Source organism: Balaenoptera acutorostrata, chromosome 3, assembly GCF_949987535.1.
Source record: "Balaenoptera acutorostrata chromosome 3, mBalAcu1.1, whole genome shotgun sequence".
Classification (NCBI taxonomy): Eukaryota; Metazoa; Chordata; class Mammalia; order Artiodactyla; family Balaenopteridae; genus Balaenoptera; species Balaenoptera acutorostrata.
The window spans coordinates 168,994,192-169,021,246 of record NC_080066.1 but is presented as its reverse complement, the minus strand read 5'-3'; the positions used below and the strand labels follow the sequence as shown (position 1 = coordinate 169,021,246).

Below are 27,055 nucleotides of genomic sequence, written 5' to 3'. Positions count from 1 at the left end.
TTCGTGTGGTCCCACTTCCAGCTGGAAAGCCAGCCGGGCCTCATCACCGCTGGAAGTTACCATTTCCCCCGCCTGTTCGCCTGACGCTGCACCAAATGCCTCCACGTGCGTTCTCTTATTTGCGCCTCACACAGCTCTCTCTGGTTCTGGCACTATTTCACAGATAAAGAAACTGGCACCCAGCGAGGAGAAGGGCTGGTCCCTTATCCAGTCCTCTGGCTCCAGCGCCCTTGCTTGCCCTCATCCGAGTGCCTACCGTGGGCGAGGAAATTCGAGAATCTCGGAGGCAGCAGCCCTGGCCCTCCGAGGCTAACGCTCTCTGCCCTCACCCTCTGCAGCGCCTCAGCGGGATATTTTTCTCATCCGTAACAGGCCTGCTGCTGCCACCCAGAGGGATAAGAGAAACCCACGTGAAATTGACGTGGGTGTGTGCCAAGCCAGACCACGCTCAAGGACACTGGGGCTGGGATGATGACAGGTGCTCGGTCCCTCCAAGGGGACCGGGGAGAAGGCGGAGTGACGGGGCAACACGGAGACGGAGGGGAAGGGGGTGAGGAAGGAAAGAGAGGGGGAGGAAAGGAGGGGGGGAGAGGGGCAGGGGGAGGAGGAGAGAAGAAGAAACATATGATTTGTGACAGGCTGTAGATGAGACATGAGGAAAAGTGTGATGAGGAAACACCAATTTGTGGAGGCTGGGGACCATCCCCCGGCAATGTCTCATCCCGGGGTCAAGTGCTCCCTCACAAGAGAGGCTGGATGGTGGACAAGGCCACGGCTTGAAGGTTGAGCCAAGGCCCTGCACACAGCATTTCCTCTGCAGTGCGGGCAGCACTGAAAGGTCAGAAGCCCGGCAGCCAGGTCACTGTGCGTGCAATAGAGGCGATACTGTTTACACCACCAACCCCAAGGGCAGTGGTGGGCGTGGAAGATATAACGCCATGAGGATCAACGATGAAATAAAAGTATTTGGTAAACAGAAAAGGGATCTAAGGGATCAGGAGGGGCCCAGGAACTGGTCCTGGCGTCAGGTTCTTTCTGAAAGAGACCCAAGTTCACGGGCTTGGCAACTAAAAAGCTGAACATATTTAAGTATATTTCTAAAGAAAAAGATATGCTTTACCAATTAGTAACTCTTATTGCCAAACTAATCTATGATGCATTTTCCTAACCCTGAAAATCAGTCAAATCCTGTCAATTACATCCTTCCAGATATATATATTTTTTAAGTGTAGAAACACAAAAAGGGAGCGAGACAACGAAGGAGCAGAGCAAACACACTGGAAGATGGGAAGCCACTGGTGCTTAGGGACGGCAACCACCTCCATTTGTCCCCACTTGCTCTGCAGAGACACTGGCAGTAGGCGTCCACTGATGAATGCCCCCCAGGTGTGGCTCTTGGGCCCCGAGTGACCCACCGTGTAAGTCAGCAGCCCTGACAGCGCTTGGCATGTCCAAAACCTCCCACTGGTCTCTCTCCTTTCGTCCATATTTTGTGGTCTCAAAACTGGCCTTCACCTCCACCTACCCACGTAACCCCTTGTTACTGCTTTAGAACACTGCAGCTGACAAGAGCCCTCCAGAGCAGCCGGCTCAATGCATCACTGGTCTTTAGAGCCCAGGGAGAACAGCAAGAGGACAAGCAAAAAGGAAGAGGGGCTTCAAAATTAAGCAGTCCCTTAACTTTGACTATGTCAATGGGAATCTTCTTGAACTTGGGTAACATAAAATGAGACATGAGCCAGTAAGCAATTCCCAGCATGTAATCCATCACCTAGTGCAAACCTCTCATCATTATTTTTTAGTTGGGCTCTGGTAGGCATCCAAAGGTTCAGGGCAAGAGGACAGAGCCCCATAGCCCCGCTTCTTCCTCCTCGACGAATAGGCTTCAAATAGGAAAATAAGTTATCCAGCCCACCGTTATCAATCTCACACAAAACGTTTTCAATAGAAGGTATTGGTTTGGGACTCCTGAAAGCCCCAGGGAAATTCATTCCGGCCTCTGGACTTGCATATCAATCACACAAACTCACAGGTTAGAGGGAGGGAAAGCCAGGGTTGGAGTTTCCTCCGTGATGACACTATTTATTGTGAAAAGGGAGAATAAACAGAAAAAATATTCTACGTTCCCTCCCTTCTCTCTCTATTTATAACAGCAAAGAAACTAGAACTCAAAACTCAGCCTAGGGCTTCCCTGGTGGCGCAGTGGTTGAGAATCTGCCTGCCAATGCAGGGGACACGGGTTCAAGCCCTGGTCTGGGAGGATCCCACATGCCGCGGAGCGGCTGGGCCCGTGAGCCACAATTACTGAGCCTGCGCGTCTGGAGCCTGTGCTCCGCAGCAAGAGAGGCCACGATAGTGAGAGGCCCGCGCACTGCGATGAAGAGTGGCCCCCGCTCGCCGCAACTAGAGAAAGCCCTGGCACAGAAACGAAGACCCAACACAGCCATAAATAAGTAAATAAACAAATACTTTAAAAACAAAACAAAACAAAAAAACTCAGCCTAGAGGACATGCACCATCACTCAGACGATCTCAATCAGTGACAGATGAGATCAAACTCAAAAGCATCTATGCCAAAGCTACCAAGCCATTCCAAACTTCGGGGTGTTTATTGCAGCCTTTTGTGGGCCCTGCCAATCTGAACCTTTGGAGCAAAGCAGGCCTTCTCCACAAACAGTTTAATAGGATTTGGAAAATAAGCATTTACTCCCCAACAAATGGGAAACAGAAGCACGTGGCTCTGGGCAGATGAAATCCCACTTCCATGAGCTACGCCCCAAGGTTTGAAGCTCTTGAAAATGAAGAGGGAGCAACTCCCCTGTTGAGTTATCCAATCTGCAGTTTAAAGCGCGATTGGACTATTCCTGAGGAAGGGGCCTCCCACGCACAGCCTAGGAGGAGCTACAGGGGAACCAGATACATACTGTTGGTCTCCATGCACATGTATCCTGCAGCAAAATGTCAAAACAAGGGACAGCTGAAGAGATTTGGAAGGGCATCATCGCATTTCTCGTAAGAGCAACACGAAAAGGAAAACAAGCATCAAATGCATGAGAGAGCTATCCCTTACATGCAGGCTCTTAAACCTTTTAAAAACTCTTTTCAAAAGCGGCTCAAGGGGAAAATGTACCCGTGTGGCATTACAGCCATACTCGCTTTCATAAAAACCGTCTGAAATTTGGCAAATCCAGTTCTCTAAACGGATCAGCCGTTCAAAGGGAGATGATCCAGGGTTTCCAATCCATTAATTCTCCCCGCAGCAAAGCAGGGAGGCCTGTGCAGTACCATCCCAGGGAGGCAAGGGAGCACAGAGCATGGCCCCCATTCCCTCCCCCGCTGGTCCTGGTGCTCCACACTGTGACTCGTACTCATGGGGGAGCCTCCTTCTCCCTCCTCCCGCCTTCAGATCTCATGGGAAAGTGAGGAGCCAGGTGGAGAAGAGACAAAAGAGCCTATGCTCATTCTTTTAAAAAAAAAAAAATTCCCATTGTGGTTTATATTTAAAATTGCTTTATGATAAAAACTAAACTGAAGACAGCATTATAAGGCTTTCTATTTTCCTTCTTTAGGAACTTGATTTAGAAAAAGAAGAAGGCTTACCCATTTTTGAAATAGAGGACATGGGCTCTCTGTAGTCCTGTTTCTAGGAAGAAACCTAGTTCTTGATCGTGGGGAGCAGAGCCAGGCTTAGGACTTCTGTTTTGAATATTAGAAAGTATTACCTAGAAGGGGAGAAAATCGGAAAACTAATCAGATCCACATGCAAGCCTACCTCCTTCAAATCCTGTCTCTAAATGCACTGCAGGACTTGAAAAATTAACTTCTGTATGCAAACATCAGTGCAAGGCACTGCTGTAGAAGTGTAGGCATAAGAAAAGCAGAGAGAGTGACTTCTGTGAGACAGGGAACAACTGCTAACCCCGGGCCACGTGTGGCCCTCCTGGCACTGAGGACAGAGGAGTGAAGGGTGCTGATGAGTGCGTGGTACCAGGAGAAGCATTAGAGGTGGAGTGGCTCTGCCGAAGGCCAGGATGTTGACAGAGAGGCTGAGTGACACAGAAGCCGGTTCAGCAATGGACAGAAACGGTCATCATCCACCAGTGGCTGAGGTCACTGATGGGTGGCCCGTGGCTTCAGCCCTCCAGAGTTTGATGAGCTTCAGAAAGAGCTGGAGAGTGCCGTGATTGGCACTGGCTCTGTAATTAACCAGAGAGGGCAAACTCACCAGGCTACAGAGCTGAGGCCTGTGGGCTGGGCAGCAGCTACCTATTCTCAAGGGGAGAGTTGAGAAAAACAACCTCGACTCCCCCTCTCCCCAAACTTGACCTCTTGTCAGCAGATAACAAGGTTTTAAAGGTTTACGTGTTTAGCCCTGCCAGAAAGACTGCCAACTAGTCAAGAGAAAGGCTTGCAAGTTGAGGGGGATACAGTGAAGGGTAAACACTTAGCTACTGTTACAGAGGCTGCTCTCCTTAAACTCACAAGTCAAATAAAGCATTTATCAACCAGAAGCTACTTGTGGCCCATTTAAAAACCACAGGAGTGCTCTCCAGACATGCTGCCAACATCTGCTGAGAGTCAGCAGCTCTCCAAAGATCCAGCTGTTAGCCAAACCCCAAATATTTCAGAGGTCTTGAAATTATTCTCCAAATGGAGTTGAAGCAATTGCTGGTTCTCTACCTTATGAGCTTTGGGAGGGGGGAAAAAAGTAGAAGACACACAATGAACAATACGTTGTGGAACGAAATCCAGGTGGGCAACCCTTGCCTTTGAACTACATCCCAGCATCTTATCAAAACTGCCTGGCTCCTTCTTGACTTAGCCCTTGGCCCTGCAAGCGCTAAGAGGTAGGTGTTCCTCCTGCCTCTGAGAACTGTCATTTTTGGCTCCACCCTCACGCATCCTCGAAGAGTTGGAGACGCAGAGAGTGCGGTCCTGGGCCCTTGTCCTTCTCTGTTAAGTGTCTCTCAAGATGATCTCATCCACTTCTAAAAAATCATCTACATGCTGCTGAATCCCAAATTTATAATCTCTAGTCTAGACTTTCCCAGACTCATATATCCAACTACTTCCTTGACCTTTCCACTTGGGGGTCCAACGCTGAAACTTTAAAAAATTATCCTCCATTTGCTTTTGATAATAGTTTTTAATTTTTTAAAATGCCATGATTATTTTAAAGTGAAAACAATGTAGTACAGTACAAAAAGAAAATTAAAAATCATCCCAAATTCTACCAGATAGAAATAGCCAGTGAACATTGATTGAACGATAACCCAGCTATCTCTGTGTACATATGTATCAAGAGGAGAGAAAGATAAAAATCATTTTTCAAACATTGAGATTGTTATACATACTGGTTTTAATTTTAATTAAATTTGACAGGAGAAACTAAAGGGTGACCAAAGTAATCACTCAACCTCAGAAAAATGTGGGTTTTTTACACATAGTTCATACATTTATGTCTCTCTAAAGTTAAAAATATGTTATATTTATTATATGTATGCATGTGTGTTATATGTATGTGTATATGTGTATACAGACAGAAAGACAGAGACAGGGAGACAAAGAAAGAGACAGAGAAAGGACAGTAAGTAGGTCATTCTTTTATCTACATATTTCAACACTATACAGTATCTGTTGACCCAGAACAAAAATGAGGAAACTGACATAATCATACTACCTTCTCCTTTGCCTTCTCCTCAGCCTCTTATTTTTGTTATAGTACTGTTTTTTATTGCCAAGGTACCTAACAATTATGTTCTACCCCATAATTGTTTTGCATCAGTTCTATATCAAAATGCATTTGAGGGGCAAGATAGGGGTAGAGGATTAAGAGGTACAAACTAGTATGTATAAAATAAATATGCTACAAGGATATATAGTACAACACAGGGAATATAGCCAATATTTTATAATAAAGATAAATGGGATATAACCTTTATAAATTGTGAATCACTATGCTGTACCCCTAAAACTTGTATAATATTGTACATCAACTATACCTCAATCAATCAATCAGATGCATTCATTGTTTCTTTAATTCTTTATTTTAAATTGATTCTTGCTTGGTGGAATATTGCCAAAAAGGGCTCATGGATGCTACAGGCCCTGAATTCTTACAGGTGTAAGAATGTCTGTCTCTTGTATCTGTTCCTCTAAACCTGAGTATGACATTCTCGGATCTCCCACTTTCTCTCCCTCAGAACATGGCAGACGATAGTCCAGTCTTCCAACGCTGACAGTTGCTGTGGACAACTCAGAAGCCACCCTTATTGTTCTCCCTGTAGAAAATCTGCAAAGAGCAGTCCTTTTCTCCCTGAAGTCTAGAAAATCTACCAGGCGTTGTCTTGCCATTCATCATTCTATGTCAGCTATTCTTGGAACACAGCGTGAACTCTCAATCTAAAAATTCAGATCTGTAGTATCAAGTAAGGCACTGGACTCGGGCTGCCATTCTGGGTTCAAAGCCCAGCTCCACTACTATGGGCAAGTCACAGTCTCTAAAGTTTTCTCATTGGTGAAATGGAGATGGTAATAGAATTTTTCACTTAGTGCAGCCCTATGAACTAAATGGAAAAATAAATGGATAGAACACTTAGCACAGTATATAGCAAGTGCTGAATAAAGCCTTACTTTGTTGAAGAACTTCTCTTTGATTATATAATTGTATTTTCTTATCTATTCTGGTGTTTTCCATTTTCTTTTTCAGGAATACTAATTGTGTGCACTGTCTTAATTACTGTAGCTTTGTACAATAGAAAGTTAAGAGACTGGGAAGTGTGAGTCCATCAACTTTGTTCTTTTTCAAGATTGTTTTGGCTCTTCTGGTCCCTTGCATTTCCATATTAATTTGTGAATCAGCTTATCAATTTCTGCAAAAAAGGCAGCTAGGATTTTAATGGGGATTGGGTTGAATTTGTAGATCAATTTGGGGAGTATTGTCATCTTAACAAATTAAGTCTTTTGTTCCATGAATGTAGGATGCCTTTCCATTTATGTAGGTGTTCTTTCATTTCTTTCAACAGTGATTTGTAGTTTTCAGAGTATAAGGTTTGAACTTCTTTTTATTATCCCAATGCATTTTAATCTTTTTGATGCTACTAGAAGTGGAATTACAATTTTAATTTCATTTTCAGATTGCTCATTGCTAGTGTATACAAATAAAAGTGATTTTTGTATATTGACCTTGTATCCTACAACCTTGCTGAAATCGTTTATTATTTATAGTTTTTTGTGTGTGAATTCCTTAGGATTTTCTATATACAAGATCATGTCATCTGCAAATATAGTTTTACTTCTTTTTTTTTTTTAATTAATTTATTTATTTTTTGGCTGTGTTGGGTCTCTGTTGCTGCACGTTGGCTTTCTCTAGTTGCGGCGAGCAGGGGCTACTCTTCATTGCGGTGAGTGTGCTTGTCATTGTGGTGGCTTCTCTTGCTGTGGAGCACGGGCTCTAGGCGTGCAGGCTCAGAGGGCTTCAGTAGTTGTGGCACGCGGGCTCAGTAGTTGTGGCTTGCGGGCTCTAGAGCGCGGGCTCAGTAATTGTGGCGCACGAGCTTAGTTGCTCCACAGCATGTGGGATCTTCCCGGACCAGGGATCAAACCCATGTCCCCTGCACTGGCAGGTGGATTCTTAACCACTGTGCCACCAAGGAAGTCCCTCCCTTTTCAATCTGGATGCCTTTTATTTCTTTTTCCTACCTAATCTCATCTTGGAAGGAAAGCATCCACTCTTTCACCATTATATATGTTGTTAGACGTGGGTTTTCATGGATGCCTTCTATCAGGTTGAGGATATTAACTTCTTTTTTTTTTAATTTTTCTTTACTTCTATTCCTAGTTTGTTGTGTGTTTTTTTATCATGGGGAGTGTTGGACTTTGCCAAATGAGTTCTCTGCATCTACTGAGATTATCATTATCATGTGGTTTTTGTCCTTTATTCTATTTATATGTTGTGTTACATTCATTGGTTTCCATACGTTAAATCAACCTTGCATTTCTGAAAAGAATCTCTTGATGGTATATAATTCTTTCTCTATGCTGTTAGATTCAGTTTGCTGGTATTTTGTTGAGGATATCTGCATCTGTATTCATATGAGATACTGGTCTCTGGGACTTCCCTGGTGGCGCAGTGATTAAGAATCCTCCTGCCAATGCAGGGGACACGGGTTCGAGCCCTGGTCTGGTAAGATCCCACATGCCGCGGAGCAACTAAGCCTGTGCACCACAACTACTGATCTTGTGCTCTAGAGCCCAAGTGCCGCAAGTACTGGAGCCTGTGTGCCTAGAGCCCATGCTCCACAGCAAGAGAAGCTACCGCAATGAGAAGCCCACGCACCACAACAAAGAGTAGCCCCCGCTCACCGCAACAACAGAAAGCCCACGCGCAGCAATGAAGACCCAACAAGCCAAAAATAAATAAATAAATTAATTAATTAATTAATTAATACAAATAAAAGAGATACTGGTCTCATAAAATTAGTTAGGGAGTGTTTTACTCCTCTTCTACTTTCTGAAAGCTTCTATAGTACTGGCATCATTTCTCCCTTAAATTGAATCTCTCTTCATTGAATTCACCAAGGAAGCCAACTTGACCTGTAGTTGTCTTTATGGGAAGATTTTTAATGATAAAGTCAATTTCTTTAATTCATATAGGTATACTTGAGTTATCTATTCTTTCTTGAGTGAGCTTTGGTACTTTGGGTCTTTCAGGGAATTTGTCTATTTTCTATAAATGATCAAGTTTATTTGCATAAAGTTGGTCATAATTTTCCCTTACACCCTTTCAATGTCTATAGATCTATAGAAGTGCCTCCTTTTTTCTGGGTATTGATAATTTGTGTCTTCTCTCTTTAATTCTTGTTCATCTTATTAATAGTTTACACAAATTTTATTGATCTTTTCTAAGACTCCATTTTTGGTTTCACTAGTTTTCTCTACTGTTTATCTGTTTTCTATTTCACTGATTTCTGTTCTAATCTTTCTTATTCCCTTCCTTCTGCTTATTTTGGCTTTAATTTGTTCATCTTTTTCTAGTTCCTTGAGTTGGAAATGTAGATCATTGATTTGAAATTTTTCTTCCTTTCTACTATACACATTTAATGTTATAATCTCTTCTATACAATTTGTTTTCTATATCTTGAAGCTCTATTATTAGGTATACATACTTTTAGGATTATAATGTCTTGATGAATTGACTCCTTTTATTATATCTCCTTTTATCTCCTATAATATCCCTTGTTTCTAATTCTACTTTATGATATAATACAGCCACTCTAGCTTTGTTTTGATTATTGTTTGCATAGTGTGTAATTTTACCTTTTATCTACCTATGTTTTAATATTTAAATCATTTTCTTGTTGATAGAAAATCTCTACCTTTAAATTGGGGTGTTTAGACAATTTACATTTAATATAATTATTGACATGGTTGGAACCATCTTGTTAGTTTTTTTTTTTTTATTGTCCCATATGTTCTTTGTTCCTTTTTCTCACTTTCTTCTCTTTTTTTTTTTTTTTTGGATTGATGATTCCATTTCATTTCCACTATCAACTGGTTAATTATGTCTCTTTTTTTCCTATTTTTTACTGGCTGCCCTAGGGTTTACAATATAGCTCTTTATAACATCTCTAAGTAATATTACACCAATTCATATATAGTATAAATACCTTATAACAATATACTTCTATTTCCTCCACTATCTTTTTAGCTATTGTTGCCACACATTTTACTTCTATATTATAAATCCCATAATACATTGTTCATATTTTTGGTTTAGGCAGTCGATTATCTTTTAAAGAAATTAAACATAAGAAAGTCTTCTTGGGCTTCCCTGGTGGCGCAGTGGTTGAGAATCTGCCTGCCAATGCAGGGGACACGGGTTCGAGCCCTGGTCTGGGAAGATCCCACATGCCGTGGAGCAACTGGGCCCGTGAGCCACAATTACTGAGCCTGCGCGTCTGGAGCCTGTGCTCCGCAACAAGATAGGCCGCGATAGTGAGAGGTCTGCGCACCGCGATGAAGAGTGGCCCCCACTTGCTGCAACTAGAGAAAGCCCTCGCACAGAAACGAAGACCCAACACAGCCATAAATAAATAAACAAATAAATAAAAAAAAAAAAAAAAAAAGAAAGTCTTCTTTATTTACCCTCATTGTAACCATTTATGATGTTCTTGATTTCACTGTGTGGGTCTGTATTTTCTTCTGCTTGAAGAACTTCTTTAACATTTCTTGTCACACAGGTGTGCTGGCAATGCATTCTGTCAACTTTTATTTGTTCTAAAAAAGTCTTTATTTGTCTTTCCAGTGTCTTCTAATTTGCATATCGTCTTCTGATGATAAGTCTTCTATAACTCTTATCTTTATTCTTCTGTATTTAAAGTTTCTTTTTCTCTGGTTGCCTTCAAGACTTTTGTCTTTGATTTACAACACCTTGACTATGATGTGTCTAAGTGTGTGTTTGTATTTATCCTGCTTGGGGTTCTCTGAGATTCTTGGATCTGAGATTCTTTGCTGTGTTTCAGTAATTCTGAAAACTTAACCATTTTCTCTTCAAATAGTTCTTCTGTCCCAGTTTCTCTCTCTTATCCTCTTGGGGCACCAAATACATATATGATATTTTCCCACAGCTCTTGGATGCTCTGTTCTGGTTTTGTCCCACTCTTTTTTACTTTCTTTTTGTGTTTCTCTTTGAATAATCTCTATTAACCTATCTTCAAATGAAAGTTTTTTTCTTAGCTCTTTCCAGTCTTCTAATAAGCTATCAAAGAAGTTCCTCATCTCTTATATCATGTTTTGTTATTTCTAGCATTTTAATTATACTTTTTTTATAGTTTCCTTCTCCTTGTTGAAATTCCCATCTGTTGCTGCATGTTGCATATCTTTTCCATGATATCCTTTAACATATAACTCATGGGGATTTTAAAGTTCCTGTCTGATAGTTCCAATACCTGGGTCATTTCTGGGTTTGGTTTTGTTTATTGCTCTTCACAGTGATTTGTTTATTCCCGTTTGTGTGTGTATATATATGCATCTTATAATTTTTTATTTATTGTTGACAATTGTGTATACAGAAATAAACTGAGTTAAATAATATTTACACTTGAAAATGTGTACCCCTTTTCTCTTATCAGGCCCTAAGTGTTGGGGATTGAGTCAACCTAGTCAGTAGTTGAGCTGGAGCTGGGTTTTATTGTTTCTATAGTTACTTCCAATGCACCACAGGCTTCAAACTCCTCCAGCACTGGGTTGCTAACTGTGGGACTTGGGATGCCAGAGGGTTTTCCTCAGTGTTTCTATTCCACCCACAGTTTTTAGCAGTCTCTGTATGCTTGCACTACAGAGGGGTTCTCTCTCCACATTCACGCCTCTTTCCCAGTAGTAGTCTGCTGTTACATAGTACTTGGTGCTGTGTTTGTTATGTGGCTGGTGGTGGAAGGGAGAAATTCTTGGTTCTCCTGGTCCAGCCTCAGTCTTAGGAAGGGTCTGTACACCAGAACCTCAGGGATGGGGCTCATCTTCAAGGGCCCCTTTCTGGGCATCTCCCTCCTAGCTCCTGGAATGCCTTCCTGGGACAAAAGCCATATAACTTCTACCCCAGAGAAACTTTGAGCATGATTACACTCCTAGGAGTCCAGATTCAGCCCAAAACTGAAGCCTCTATTTATCACTCCATCTTATAAATACAGCTGGTCCTGTATCCACGGATTCCACATCTGCAGATATGGAGGGCCGACTGTACTATGCCATATTATATAAGGGACTTGAGCATCTGCAGATTTTGGTATTCACAGGGGGTCCTGGAACTAATCCCTCACAGATACCGAGGGGCGACTGTAACGTCATCCAGCCAGCTGCCCAAATCAGACACTGGGGAGTGAGCCTTGAGACCTTGACACTCTCTCACATCTAATCTATTACTATTTCCCTCCTAATTATTTCTCAAACGTCTGTATATATCCATTTCCACAACCATAACTTTCATCAAAGCTACCACCACTTCCTGTTAGATTTCTACAGCAGCCTCCTAAATAGAGTCTCCACGTCCTCTCTTGCTCCTTAACTTCCTTTCCATCCTCCACAAGCAGCCTGAATAATTTTTTAAAACACAGTCTGGATCATGTTACTCTTAGGCTCTTTCTCACCTCTCATGTACCAGCTTGATTGTCATTTCTCAGAAGGGCCTTCCCTGAGCACTAACATAAAGCAGGCCGGCCTCTATTATTCCCTCCCACAGCATCCTATTCTATTCCTTCATTGCGTTTATTAATGTATTTTTTACTTGATTATTGGCTGTCTCCCTCCATGGTGCTGCACCTTCTGCAAAGTCAGGGGCCATGTCTATTCCATTTACTAATATATCCAGTGTCTACTGCAGTGTCTGGTACAGGGTAAGCATTCAATATACATAGTAAATGTAGTAAATGAATAAAGCACATAGTAAATGAATGAATGAATAAATTTGCAGGGCCAATAAGAAATGCAGGGAAAAAAGCAGTAAGAAAATAACCTATTCTGCATTAGGCACTATGAAGGTACATAGACTCTCATTTATTCTCCCACAAAAACCCACTGAGACGCACACTATTACCCTCTCTTTACTGAAGGGAAAACTGAGACTTTGCTCCACTGAACAAGTTGCCCAAATCACATGGCTAACGAGTGTAAAGGCTGGTGTTGAAACTCAGGTCTACCTGACTCTGCAGTCCGACTTCTCTCCCTTTGTCCTACTAGTCTGCATTTGCTTGCAGAACAAAGTCCAAAAGACAAGGTCAGGGCTGCCAGGATGAGGTAGGATGGGAAAAATGCAAGGTGGGAGAGAGAGGGAATAGCTTAGCTCAGAGTTTGCCCTGAAGTCTAAGTATCTTGGATTTAATCCCTTCCTCACAAAGAGCCTCCAACACATGGGCCTGGGCAGGAGCATTGTTTGGCAGTGTCGAAGCCACCACTTTTTCTGTGGATAAACACTTCCCTGTGAGAGGACTGCCAACAAGTATCCTTAACAAGTACAGCCTGCTTTGGCAAAAGCACACACCCAACACCTGAGGAAGCATGACAGAAAGTGGGCAGGGGCCAAAGATTTTAGGTCAAAAGGCCCAGGTTCAAGGTCTGGTTCTGACATTCCTCACCACTTGTGGACTTAGGACAACTCCTTTGATCTCTCGGATCTTCATTGTTTTCATCTGATTAATGGGGATAATAATATATACCTACATAATTGTTATGAACTGCAAATGAGAAACTTAATGAGCATGTAAACATTATAATCCTTACTGGAGATATATTAAAGTATCACCTTCAAGTAGGAACAAATAAGGATACTTTCCACTACCTTTATAACTAATATTGTTTTAGAAAAGTCTGGAGATAGGGCATGAAAGAGAGATAAAGTGGAGAGTATTAGAAAGGAAGAAAGAATAACGACAAAAATCATTCCTCTGCCATATGTTCATATTCTTAGAAAAATGAAAAGAATCAACTCTATTTTTATGGAGGAGTTCAGTATCGTGGCTGATAATCCTGTACTGCTATCCTTGTCAGCCTTCAAGGTTCAGCTCAGGTGTCGTCTCTTCCAGGAGCCATCCCTGAACTTCCGCACGGGTCCAAGACCCTTCTCTGGGCTTGCAGAATTCTCTGAGTGTTCCCCACCAAAGCAGCCCACGTGCTGTTTATGGACCTGTGTCCTCAGAAAACAGTAAGTTTCCTGAGGACATGCTCTGTGGCTTATTTCTTCTAGTGCCCCTGGTGTCAAGCACAGTGTGCAGAACAAAGAAGGCACTCATTAAATATTTTTGTAATTGAATTTAAAAAACCAAAACATTGCTATATGTAAAAATACAATGAAAAAAATGATCTTATACACGAAGCAATACAAATAGAAGAGATATGGGAATACAATCCATCTACTGAAGTCTGTAAAACAAAAATCTTGCAAAATGGAAAGAGGTATCATGGTCACAGATGAGTAAAAACTAAATATAATTCTCCAAACCAATGTATAGCGTTAATAAAAATTCGACCAAATCCCAATTATTCTAAAATGCATCTAGAAATACCAACAGAAAAGGACAAAGAGTATTCTGAAAAATAAGTAGTTACTAATCCCTTCAGATGTTAAAACATATCATAAAGAAGCACTTATTAAACAGTGTCACACTGGTGCAATATAAGATTAGCAGAACAAAATAGGAAAGTTCAGAAATTACTGTTGTGTCTAAAATTTTATTAAATGACTTAAAATACATAACAGAAAATATGAAAAAAGAAAGATAAGATCATCTTAAAGTGGTACTGAAGTTTGAGGAAAACATTAGAGTCATATCTAATATCATACACCCAAATAAATCTCTCCAACAAGATTTGAAAATTAAAAGCTGTTTTTTAAAAAATGGAAAATGGTTGAAAACTTTTTAAATCCTAGAGAAGATTTATCCCAATATTTCAGCTTTAAAACAATGAAATAAATGTAGTAAAAAGATAATCAGATTCAACTAATATATATAGTAGATTTAAAATTTATGAACAATTTAGAAATGGAAAAGTACTGAGTGGGAAATCATTCAGAGCAAACATAATAATGGGTTAACATATTTATGGTATAAAAGCTTTATTCAAATTATAATACTACATCCTAAAACCAGAGAGAAAGTATAAACAGACAAAAAAGAAATATAACAAGGTTAAACATAAAGTTATCATATGACCCAGCAATTCCACTCCCAGGAATATACTCAAGAAAAATGAAAACATTTGTCCACACGAAATCTTATATACAAAAAGTTATAGCAGCATTATTATAATAGCCCGAAGTAGAAACAACCCAAATAATAAATGATAAAATGATGAATGGATAAACATAATGTAGTATCTCCATACAATGGCATATTATTTGGCAATAAAAAGAAATGAAGTACCAATACCTGTTGCAACAGGAGAACATTATGCTAAGCCAAAGAAGCCAGTCATAAAAGACCACATGTTGTATGGTTTGATTTATAGGAAATGTCTAGAATATACACATCTATAGAGACTGGAGAAATTGGAGGTAAATGGGGAGTGACTGCTAATGCATACAGGGTTTCTTTTGGGGGTGAAGAAAATGTTTTGGAATTAAATATTGGTGATGGTTGCACAACTCTGTGACTATATTAAAAACCACTGAATTGAATACTTTAAATGGGTAAATTCTATGGTATGTGAATTATATCTCAATAATGCTGTGATTTAAAAAAAAGAAAAGAAATATAGCTAGTAAGCAAATAGATGGAAAAAATTTCAACCTGACTGATAGTCAAAGAAATGCAGACCAAAATGGCAAAGTACTGTTTTCACCTAGCAAATCAGCCAAGTAACTTAGATAGAAACAAATGCAACCCCGTCAAGACTGCAAAGCAACCACTACTCTCCTGTACAGCCAAAGGTAGAAGATGTTAGTATGACTTGTAGAAAGCAATTGGATACAATATATAGTAACGAGAATGTTAAAAAATGTCCCGACTTCTGGGAATTTGCCCTTAGGAAACAAAGCAAAACAAGGGAAAAGCTACCTGAAGGAAACTGGCACCAGAGCACTATAAAAACAGGCTATACCCAACTATAAATGAATTATATCATAGAGGCCATCCACTTGATAAAATATTACATAACCATGACAACACTTTGAAGTTTTGATGTAATGTTGAGTGAAAAAAGACAGATATAGATCCCTTTAACGCTATAAAATTATGAGGGCAAAGACTGACCAAGAGCATACAAAAATTAAAATAAGCTACTGTTCTTTTCTCGTTTCCAGGCTTTTCTGACTCAGCTTGAAGTGTGCTGTAGCCTCCTTTCCCAGCCAGTCAGATGGCGGCCTCAAAGTCAGAGCAACATCCTGGCCAGTTTCTTGACATTTCTTTAAGGAAGTAGTTTATTCAGATGTACTACATTAAGCCATGACCTATAACCTGCTGCTTCAGCTTAAGTGAAAAAGCAGGGATTGGGAAGGAGGAAGAGAAGGGAGAATCCATCTTTTCTTCATGGTCTCATGTTTTAGACCCAAAAGCACAGCCACATGGACCTCCAGAGTCACACCCTGCCTTCCGTGTCAGTAGCACTGAGTACTTTTCCTAGGACATCTTGTTCGAGTTCAAGACACACAGTAACCTTAATCTAATCCAATTGTGAATCCAACGTCTCAGCTGTGTCACTGAGAGTTCTTCCTGTGGGGAGGACAGAACCCACTCAAGGACTGACCACGATGACCGGTGAACAACTCTTGATGAAGTCTAGGCTGGGCCCTGCAACATTTGGGCACCAGCTCTTTCTTAAAACTTTAACACATAAAAAAAATCTATGGGTGTCCCATAATTTAGCATTAACTTCTTTTCTAAAATAGGGTGTAAAGGAATGAACTGTCAGCAGGAGGTAAAGTTCCACCCTGGCACGGCTTCTGCTCAAGAAAGCCATACCCAGCTGGTTGGCTGATGCATGCAAAGGACAGAGACAGGATGACTTCATTTGCCAAAAGCAGGGCTCATATTATGATATTCGAGGGTGAAGTCATCTTTATTCCTATCATTGCACCTTTAGAAGCTCCTTGTGGGGCAGATAACTTTATTTACTGTTGGTGTAATGCCACCATCCAAAGATAAACTAATCAAGGTCAACCTATGTCATGTCCATCTATTCTAATTTGGTTTACTTGATTAAATTATTCTATATGCATATACTTTGGAGGTATCTTTCATTCCCCTTCAGAGAACAAACTATCAGAGAAAATTATTAGCAGATGTCTCTGTGACCCTAATGTAACAAGGACAACACTAAACATATATACAATGCACACGGCTTTCAGGTATTCAAATTTCCTTTGGCCCTGCCTCCCCGTTTGGAACAAGGAGGGAGAACAGTACATGGAAAGCTCCTATCATACTGGGTGGAGAACACGGGTGGCTCACTGGTTTTCTTCCCCAGACAAGTCAGGCAGTATTAACCCCACCATGAAAATGGAAAGCTGAAGCACACAGATATAAACGATTGGACCAAGGTCAAACAGCCGGGGTGAACAGAGATTCAGAACCCAGATATGATATGGGGACTCTAGGCAACACGTTGTTCCATTAGGTTCCAGGCAAGAAATGGAAAACCAAATTCTCCTGAAAAAATTACTCCATAAATATCTCTTTAAAATTATTGAACACTTTTAATAAAACAGCATGTTTAAAATACTCCATATTTTCATCTAAATATCTGAAATCTTCGACGGTTAGGAAAGATTCCACTGCCAAGTGACACAGGAGCAGATAATGACAATAAAATGAACATCTAATGTGTGCTAAACATGTACTGGGAAGAACATGAGTTAACCCAATTTATGCTCACAACAGCCTTACGGCAATTATTATTGCTATTTTACAGCAGAGGTTCGGAGGCAGCACAGAGAGGTTGAGTAATTTGCCTGATGTTCCACAGCTAAGAGGTGGCAAGCCCAGGGTCCCAGCGCCGGCGTCACTTAACCCCTGGGCCCTGCTGCCTCTCCCAACTTAACTTAGCCGCCTGGAGGGGAAGCCGAGGTCAGCCCCCTTTCTGAAGAGCCCCTGCCCTTCAGGAAACAAACAACACTAACGTTGCTAAACATACCCACTCTTAGAGAAACTAGAGGAGGGATGAGGCTGCATCAGAAGCAAATCGATGGTTCCAGATTATGAAAAAACATTTTCCACAGTACTCCACACTGTGCTCAAAAGTTCTCCTCAAATTTTATCCTTGCTAGTGAATGACATTAAGAGGCAACACATAAATAAAATGCCAAAAGGTCCCGGCAAACAGAAGTTTCTTCGCTTTAGAATGGCTGGGAAATGAGGGAAAAACCACTGAAAAGACTGCCTTTGCCCAGCAGAACAAACACAGGAACAGAGTGTGTGGGGTTTTCTACTTAAAGGGCTACCTACCCAGAAAAGCAAAGCACTATTTACCTAAGCTTGCCCCAGTCTTTTGCTGCCTTCAGATTTTATTTTCCTTACATTTGTTTTCAATTTAGCATAATTCTTAAAAGTCATTTAAGTTAAAGGAAGAAAAAAAAGGCCAAACAGGTATCTTCCTCTGCACGGCACCGTTGTCTTGCCTCATAAAAACCCCTGAACTTCCACCAAGCCCAGTGGTCACTTAAGGAAGGTCATTTTTCCCCTAGACTTCTAACTAGTCACAGATAATTTATTGAGCATCTACTACAGTCAAAACAGATGTTTCATTCATTCAATCTCTCTCATTGCTAATATCCCAGCTTCCTGGATCTGGGGAGACCCAAAGTGGTTTCCCATGAAGGAAGACTCAGATTGGAAAATCAGAGCCAGAAATGTGAAAGTCATCTAATATATACCCTGAAATTGAACCATACACTGAGTGAGCCTGCTTCCCCACACTACTAAGAGCTATGGCTTGCTTGGTCAAATACTTATTGAGCACTTTCTATATATAAGGGTGTAAGAAACTACGGGGTTGCACATTTATTGGCAGCGGCCTGGGATAATGAAGTAAGTGATGCTGAACTAGGTGTCACAAGAGCTGAGTTCTAATCTTAGCTTTGGCCCTAACTTCCTGTCTGTCCTTGGGGTCTCCCTTTCTGGGCCTCCATTTTCTTCTCAAAATCTAACATCCTATGATCACTGTTTCCTCAAAACCGTGAAAAATATTTATTTTAAATCCTATGATTATGAGAGTGTCCTTTCTGGTCTGGCTAAAGAACCCAGTGGTGAATAGGTGGTTATAAAGGAACACAACAGGAAGTACGTCCGGATCTGCCAATTCCCACATCATTAAAGACACACATAACAGATGAACCTCCTTTCTCCCAGCCAGGAGAAGGCGGCCCCAGCGTGACAACAAAGAGTAAAGTGCAAAATAAGGTCCCCTAAGTGGCAAGGACTGTGGGGTCCACAAGAACAGCTTAGCTGGCGTAAGCAGACTTCTCAGCTGCCCAGCACTGGCCATCAGGGAGGTAGACAATGAAAATCATGTAGATTTTAAAATCAAGCTGCATGATCATTTCTCTAAAGATCGTACCATAAATTCTGAATAACAAATAATTCCTTTCTCATAGCAGACTTCTTATAGAACAACATTTTGGCAAGACAGCCAAATATATTCCTGAATTCCTGGATATCGCGAACCATGATGTATAATCCATTCTGGTATGGGCCAGGCCAGACACCACTCCCATCATCCTCTCCACCTCTTCTCTATGGCTCTCACCCTACTCTCCCTGATCTTGAAAGGTAATTCTGATCCTTGCCACCCACATCAACACACTACAAAAAGATTTCTATGAAAGAAACTACTTCCAGTCTGTACACTTATAAAATAACAAAAACTATCAAGACTTTGGTAGTCCCCCTCTATTCTAATCCTTAAGGAAACAGAGAACCCATAAGTTGATGGGAAACAAGATTCTGACCATTTTCAAAAAGTCTCACAGAACTTCTAATCATTTCAAACAATCTCACAGGATGCACATCTGGGTCTGAAAGGGGAAATATCAGGATCGAGCCTTGGTTACAACACCAGGAAGCTCTGCGAGGGGCAGACTTGACTAGGAGCTATTGTTTTTAGTAAAAGTAAGTGTCAATTACCAATAATCCAATACGTTTCTGAATCTGGGCTAAATGCCTTTATTTAAACGACCTTTTACAATCCCCACAAGAACTCCATGAAGTAGGAACCATTATTATGCTCCTTTTACAGATGGGAAAATTCAGGCTGAGAAGTGAAGGAAGTAACTTAGTAAAGAGCAGAGACAAAGACAGCGATCCTTCTAAACAGACAAGTTGCCCACACCTCCCCAGCCTCATCCAGCCTTCAACATCCTCTGCCTGAGGGTGTGAGCTCAGGGTCCCTTGCTCACTCGTTCTCTGCTCAGATGGCCCTCTGATCAGCTTCTGGTTTCATTCCCCACAGCAGAGGCAAACCACTGACTGCTGGGAGAAAACCATCCCAGATGGTCTCAAGGATACACAGCCCTTCCAAGTAGGTTGGTTGAGAGTCCCCAGCAGCCCTTTGGCATGACCATTGAGGTAAAGCCTCCCAGACTCCAGATGTACCCTATGTTGGTACATAATCCACGCAAGTGCAAAGGAAGCTTAACCTGTTTTGCCTATGAGAACAGGAATGATTAGCCAGCTTCGGGGCACTGAGGGTATAAATAGATGCATAGTGTCATTTCTGCTCAGAGGATGTTAAAATGCTTCCCAAACATTGACCCACCTATTTTCACAAGGTGCCACATTTACCACCATATTCTCCATAGCATTAAAGAATAGAAGCAAAGCTTTGCACCCAGAGACAGACAAGTTGAAGGCTTCCAGAGGCTGACCACAGTTCTGTGAGATCTGATTTGAAATTTTAAAAAATTATCAACTGAACAAACACATGGTCCTCACTTACCCTTTCTATCTCTTGGAGGTACAGGAGTGCAATGTCCCCTGCCTTCTCATAACAGGTGATGACATCCTGTTCCCGATCCACATGGAGATTACTGGTAGAAGAAGAAATAGGCAACTTCTCTAAACAAAGTCCTAAAAAAAATCACATACAAAAACTGGGTAAGTTGTTTTTCATGGGGCTTAAGTTTTTAATATTGCTCTAGAGGGCCAGATAATATTAGAGAAGCAGATACTCTGCCCTCTCTCTTTAAGGACAAAATGGAACATCAAAATGGAGTACCAAAAAGAATATCCATAAGTTACAGATGAAGGAGGGCCCTAAATATACGGAAAGCACCATTTGACTTTGATATCCAGGTTGAGAATTTGATCAGGTACTTCACCATGATTCCATTCAGATCTAACAGAGCTTCTCATTCAAATATGTCGCAAGGTCCTTCAAGAATTTTTTAAAGTACAGGTAGGCTCACAGCACAATACTAGGTACAGAATATCTTCTATCCCAAGATGTACACTTAACCGATTGAACATAAAACATTTCTAAATGCTCTCAGGAGCCTCAGTTACCAGGAAAATCTTCCAACTCTCAGCCCTAGAGTTCTGTAGTAATGACAACACCCCAAGCCACCTCTCAGTTCCAGGCCAAGAAAACACCCAGAACGTTGCTGTGTGGGCACTTCTTGGGAGATGGAGGGGTTACTCTTTGCCAAGAGAGAGTTCAGGGCTGGGATGGGATAGGAAAGCATGAACGACTGAGAAATAACAATGCTGAGAGGAGCAGCTGCTGCGTAAACCCAGCACCAACCTCAGCCCCTGCTCTGGGCAACCAGCCTGGGGCACGTCGGGCTCCAGGTCCCCACCTGCAATTGGAGGCAGAGAGGGAGTCCCGCGGGGAGAGTTTCTGCTGTGTCAAGTGCCCTGGGGTACCGGGAAACACACACTGCACACGTTCACTCCACGTGTGAGGGTGCGAGAAGCTTCAATGCGGACACAGTCAGGCTCTGCAACTGGAAGGGGCCAGAGAGGTCCCTGGGAAACTCACTCATTTTATAGACGAAGAAGCTGAGAACCATCATGGTAAAGTTAAGCGACTCGCCCAAAACCTGACAGGCAGTTAACAGCACAGCAGGAATGAGATCCCAGGTCTGGGGCCTCCCAAGCAACACCTGTCAAGTGAGCTGCTGGCTTTCAGAGCAGACACCACCGCAGAGGGGACCAGACACACCAAACGCCAGCAAGTGACCCAGGGCCTCCCGTGCATCACTCTGAGAACGGCCTCCTCCAAGGTGCTCTTATCAAACTGTGACAGTCCCTCCAGGCTGTAGAAGGTGACAGGAGGTGGTCGTACTGCACGGGAAGGAGAAACCACTTCCATCCACAGGGAGCCCACAGCTGAGGACAGTGTGCTGGGGAGCTCAGAGGTGACCACGTTGTCACAGAAGGTGCAGATCGGCCAAAGATTTTGTTATTGTTTAACAGCTTTATTGAGGTTGCGCTTTTTTAATGTTTCATCATGATTTCTTTTGTTTTTATTGACTCTATTTTTTATTAACTAAAGTCCATCGTTTACATTAGGGTTCACTCTTTGTGTTGTGAAGTTCTGTGAGTTTTAACAAATGCATAATGCCATGTATCCACCATCACAGCATCACAGCACAGTGAATTGATTCACTGCCCTAAAATTGTGCTCTATCCCTCTAGCCCTCCTCCTGAACCTGTGGCAACCACTAATCTTTTTACTGTCTCTACCATTTTGCTTTGTCCAGAATATCATATAATTGCAATCATCCAGTACGTAGCCTTTTCAGATTGGCTTCGTTCACTTAGAAATATGCTTTTAAGGTCCCTTCATGTCTTTTTGTAGACAGATAGCTGACTTCCTTTTGTCGTTAAATAACATTCCATTTATTCATTATTTAAAGGCACCATGGTTGCTTACAAGTTTTGGCAATTATGAGTAAAGCTACTATAAACATTCACGTGCAGGTTTTTGTGTGGACATAGACGTCAACTCAATTGGGTAAATACCAAGAAGAGGAACTGGTGGATTGTATGGTAAGAATGCATCTGTAAGAAATAGCTAAATAAATATATTTTATTTACAAATAGTTTTGTAAGAATAAATATTATTGGGTTGGCCAAAAAGTTTGTTTGGGTTTTTCTATAAGACCTTATTTTTAGCTTTATAAGGAACTACTGAACTGTCTTCCAAAGTGGCTGCACTATTTTGCATTCCCGCCAGCAATGAATGAGACTTCCTACTGCCCAGCGTCCTTGCCAACATTTGGTGTTACCAGTTTTTTGAATTTTAGTCATTCTAATATGTATAGTGGTGTCTCATTGTTGTTTTAATTTGCAATTCCCTAATGGCATATGATATTGATCTTTTCTTACGCTTATTTGCCATCTGTATACCTTCTTTGGTGAAATGTCTGGTCAGATCTTTTGCCCTTTTTTCGATTCAGTTGTTTGTTTTCTTACTGTAGACTTTTGAGTTCTTTGTATATTTTGGATACATGTCCTTTATCAGATATCTATTTTGAAATTTTTTCTCGAAGTCTGTGACTTTTCATTCTCTTAACAGTGTCTTTCACAGAACAAAAGTTGTTAGTTTCAATAAAGTCCAATCTATCAATTTTTTCTTTCAAGGATTGTGCTTTTGGTGTGGTCTCTAAAACGCCACTGCTAAATCCAAGGTCACCTAGATTCCAAGGTCACCTAGATTTTCTCCTATGTTATCTTCCAGAAGTTTTATAGTTTGGCATTTTACATTTAGGTCTACAATCCATTTCGAGTTGATATTTGTGAAAGGTATAAGGTTTGTCTCTCTCCTCTCCCTCTCTCTCTCTCTCTCTCTCTCTCTCTCTCTCTCTCTCTCTCTCTCTCTCTATATATATATATATGTGGCATGTGGATGTTCGTTTGTTCCAGCACTATTTGTTGTAGAGACTACCTTTCCCCACTGAATTGCCTTTGCTCCTTTGTCAAAAATCAGTTGATTATAGTTGAGTGGGTCTATTTCTGGGCTCTCTATTCTGTTCCACTGATTTTTTTGGTCTATTCTTTCACCAATATTATGTGTCTGGATTATCAGTATACAGTGTATCATTTTTTAAAAATAGCTCTACTGAGAGATAATTTACATGCCATAAAATTCACTCATTTTAAGTAAAATTCAACAGTTTTCAATAAACTCATAGAGTTGTACAACCATCAACACAATCCAATTTAAGAACATTTCCATCATCCCCAAATGATCCTTTCTGCCCAAATCAATCTCTATTCTCAGCCCCAGGCTCAGGCAACTGTTAATCTGCTTTCTGTCTCTGTAGATTTACCTTTTCTGGACACTTCATAAAAATAGAATCATATAATATCTGGTCTTTTGTGTCTAACTTCTTTCACTTAGCATAATGTTTTCAATGTTCCTCCACGTTACAGCAATATTCCATTTCTTTTTACTGCTGTATGGATATACTGCATTTTATCTGTCCATTTGCCAGTAATGGGCATTTGGGTTGTTTCCTTTTTGGCTATTATGAATAATGCTGCTATGAACATTCATGTATAATTTTCTTGTGTGAACATATATTTTTAATTCTCTTGGGTAAATACCTAGAAGTGGAATTGTTGGGTCAGATAACAAATTTACTTTTAACTGTTTAAGAAACACTTGTTTTCCAAAGTGGCTATACCATTTTACATTCCCACCAGCAATTTATGAGGATTCCAGTTTCTCCACATTCCTGTCAATACTTGTTATCGTCTGACTGTTTTGTTATAGCCATCTAAGTAGGTGTGAAGTGGTAGCTCATTGCGGTTTTGACTTGCATTTCCATAATGACTAATGATACTGACTTTTCATGTGCTTATTTGTTATCCATACATCTTCTTTGGTGAAATGTCTATTAAAATCAGTATTGAGTTTTCTGACCTATGCACAGAGTATGTCTCTTCATTTATGTAGGTCTTCTTTACATCTCTCAGCAACGGTTTGTAGCTTTCAGTGTGCATGCCTTGCAAACCTTTTGTTAGATTTAAGTATTTCATATTTATTATGCTGTTGTAAGTGGTATTGTTTTAATTTTCATTTCCTTTTGTTCACTGCTAACATATAGAAATAAAATAGATTTTTGAATAGTGATCTTATATTCTGTACCCTTGCTAAATTCAATTAGTTCTACACAATCATGTTGTTTGCAAATAAAGACAGTTTGAGTTCCTCCTTTCCAATCTGGATGCCTTTATTTCTATTTATTGCCTTATTGCACTGTCAAGAACCTCCAGTACAATGCTGAATAGAAATGGTGAGAGCAGACATCCCTATCTTATTCCTGACCTAAGGGAGAAAGCATTTAATCTTTCACATGAAGTTTGATGTTAACTATCAGTTTTTCATAGATGCCCTTTATTAGGTTGAGGAAGATCCCTACACCAATTTTGCTAAGAGTTTATATCAAGATGGATGTCGGATTTCCTCAAATCCTTTTTCTGTGTCTATGGCTTGTTGTCTTTCAGTTATTTAATCTGGTGAATTACATCGACTGATTTTCAAATATTAAACCAAACTTCCTTTCCTGAGAAAAACCCCATTGACCATGATGTATTATCCTTTTTTTATATTTTTAGATTTGATTTGTTAAATTTTTGCTTGGAATTTTTTTCATTGATGTTCATGAGGAATATTTGTCTATAGGTTCCTTGTAATGTCTCTGTCTGATTTTGGTATTAGGGTAGTCTTAACCTCATAAAATGACTTGAGAAGTATTCTCCTCCCTTCAATTTCCTGGAAGAGTTCATGTAGAATTACTATTTTGTTCTTAAATGTTTGGTAGAATTTACCAGTAAAGCCATCTGGACCTGGAGTTTTCTCTGTGGAAGGTTTTTAACTATAAATTCCATTTCTTTGATATACGGTTGTTCAGATAATCTTTGCTCTTAAGTGAGCTTTGGTAGTTTACATCTTTTAAGTAGTTTGTCCATTTCTTCTGAGTTGTCAAATGTATTGGTATAGTGTTGTTTATAATGCTCCCTGATCCTTTTAGTATCTGTAGAATCTCCAATGGTGACATCTCTCTCATTCCTGATGTTGGCAATTTGTGTCCTCTATTTTTATCCTGAACAGTCTAACAGTTTATCAGTTTTGTTGAAATTCTCATTAAGATCTTTTGATTTCATTGATTTTGGTTTCACTGATTTTTCTCTATTATTTTCCTGTTTTCTACTTCATTTATTTCTGTTCTGATCTTTATTATTTCCTTTCCTCTGCATACACTGGACTTAATTTACTCTTCCCTTTCCAGTTTCTTAGGGTGGAAGCCAAAGTATACATCTGAGACCTTTTTCCTTTTCTAATATACGCACTTTGTATGATAAATTTCTCACCAAGTACTGCTTCAGCAGTATCATACAAATTTTGATATGTTGTTTTTATTTTCATTCAGTTCACAATACTTTCCAACTTAACTTTTGATTTCTTCTTTAAAAATGTGTTATTTAGTTTCCAAACACTCAGGGATTGTCCAAAGATCTTTCTGTTATTGATTTCTAAATTAATTCCATTATGGTCTATGTAGTAAAGGACTAAACAGGCTTGAGATGTTCAAACTCTGCACATTCCAAAGAAAGGACTGGCCTTTGACCAGCTGGGAGAAAAGCTCTAAGCCCTTGGAATATTCTACCTGATAAGAGTGTCTTTGTACATCTGGGGCCTCAGGCCACACCACTTAGTTATACTTAGAATGTGATTTACAGTGTAGGTCTTAGGCCACACTATACCACTTTGACCTCTAGGGAGTCTAGAGACCGAATAATTAAGTTCCATGGCACTCTATGCCTTCTTGACTGACCCCCAGTACAAACCGTGGACATGATGGCCTGAGCGAGCTTCCCTGGCTGGCAGTACACCATTAGTGCTGTCCCACATCGTTGCTGGGAGAACTAAAGCTGTCCATATCACCCCACTGCGAGAAGATGACTTAAATCTTGTGGTCTCTTCTGGACTCTGCCTTATGTGCCTTTTGGCTTTACTAATTTTAATCTGTAGCTTTTTGTTGTAATAAACTGTAACCATGAGTATAATAGCTTTTCTGAGTTCTGTGAGTCTTTCTAGTGAATCACTGACCTGAGGGTGGTCTTGGGGATCTCTGACAGAAGTCAGAGAACATATTTGAACCCTTCTAATTTTGTCAAAATTTGTTTCTGGCCCAGAATATGGTCAATCTTGGTAAGAATCTTGAAAAGAATGTGTATTCTGTTGTTGGGTGGAGTGACATATAAACATCAACTAGGTAAAATTAGTAGATTGTGTTGTTGCAACGTTTCTGTATCCTTACTGATCATCTGGTGACTTGTTCTATCATTTATTGAAACAGGGTTTGGAAGTCTCTGAGGATTGGTGCCAGTGGTTGCTTTAAGGTTTAATTCATCACAGTCTACGTCAAATGATATTATACTAATTCACATACAGCATAACACCTTTACTATTACATACTTCCATTTCTCTCTTTCCAGTCCATATTTTCTTATTATATACATTATACTTTTACATAGATTATAAACCCAATGCTACATGATTATTTTTATTGAAATGGTGGATTATCTTTTAAAGACATTTTAATAATGAGGAAAGACTGATA

General features: G+C 40.5%; 1 protein-coding gene across 6 annotated transcripts in view; it reads right to left on the bottom strand.

The window, feature by feature from the left end:
- The window catches only part of TTC7B (tetratricopeptide repeat domain 7B), a 241,342-nt gene that overhangs the window by 163,049 nt on the left and 51,238 nt on the right, over positions 1-27,055 (bottom strand). For all 6 annotated transcript variants that reach the window (XM_057542440.1, XM_057542438.1, XM_057542439.1 and 3 more), the window contains 2 exons: positions 20,419-20,549; positions 3,601-3,722 (listed from right to left, as the gene is read on the bottom strand). In XM_057542440.1, the coding sequence (XP_057398423.1) occupies positions 3,601-3,722; positions 20,419-20,549 (253 nt within the window). The remainder of the gene's footprint in view (positions 1-3,600; positions 3,723-20,418; positions 20,550-27,055) is intronic.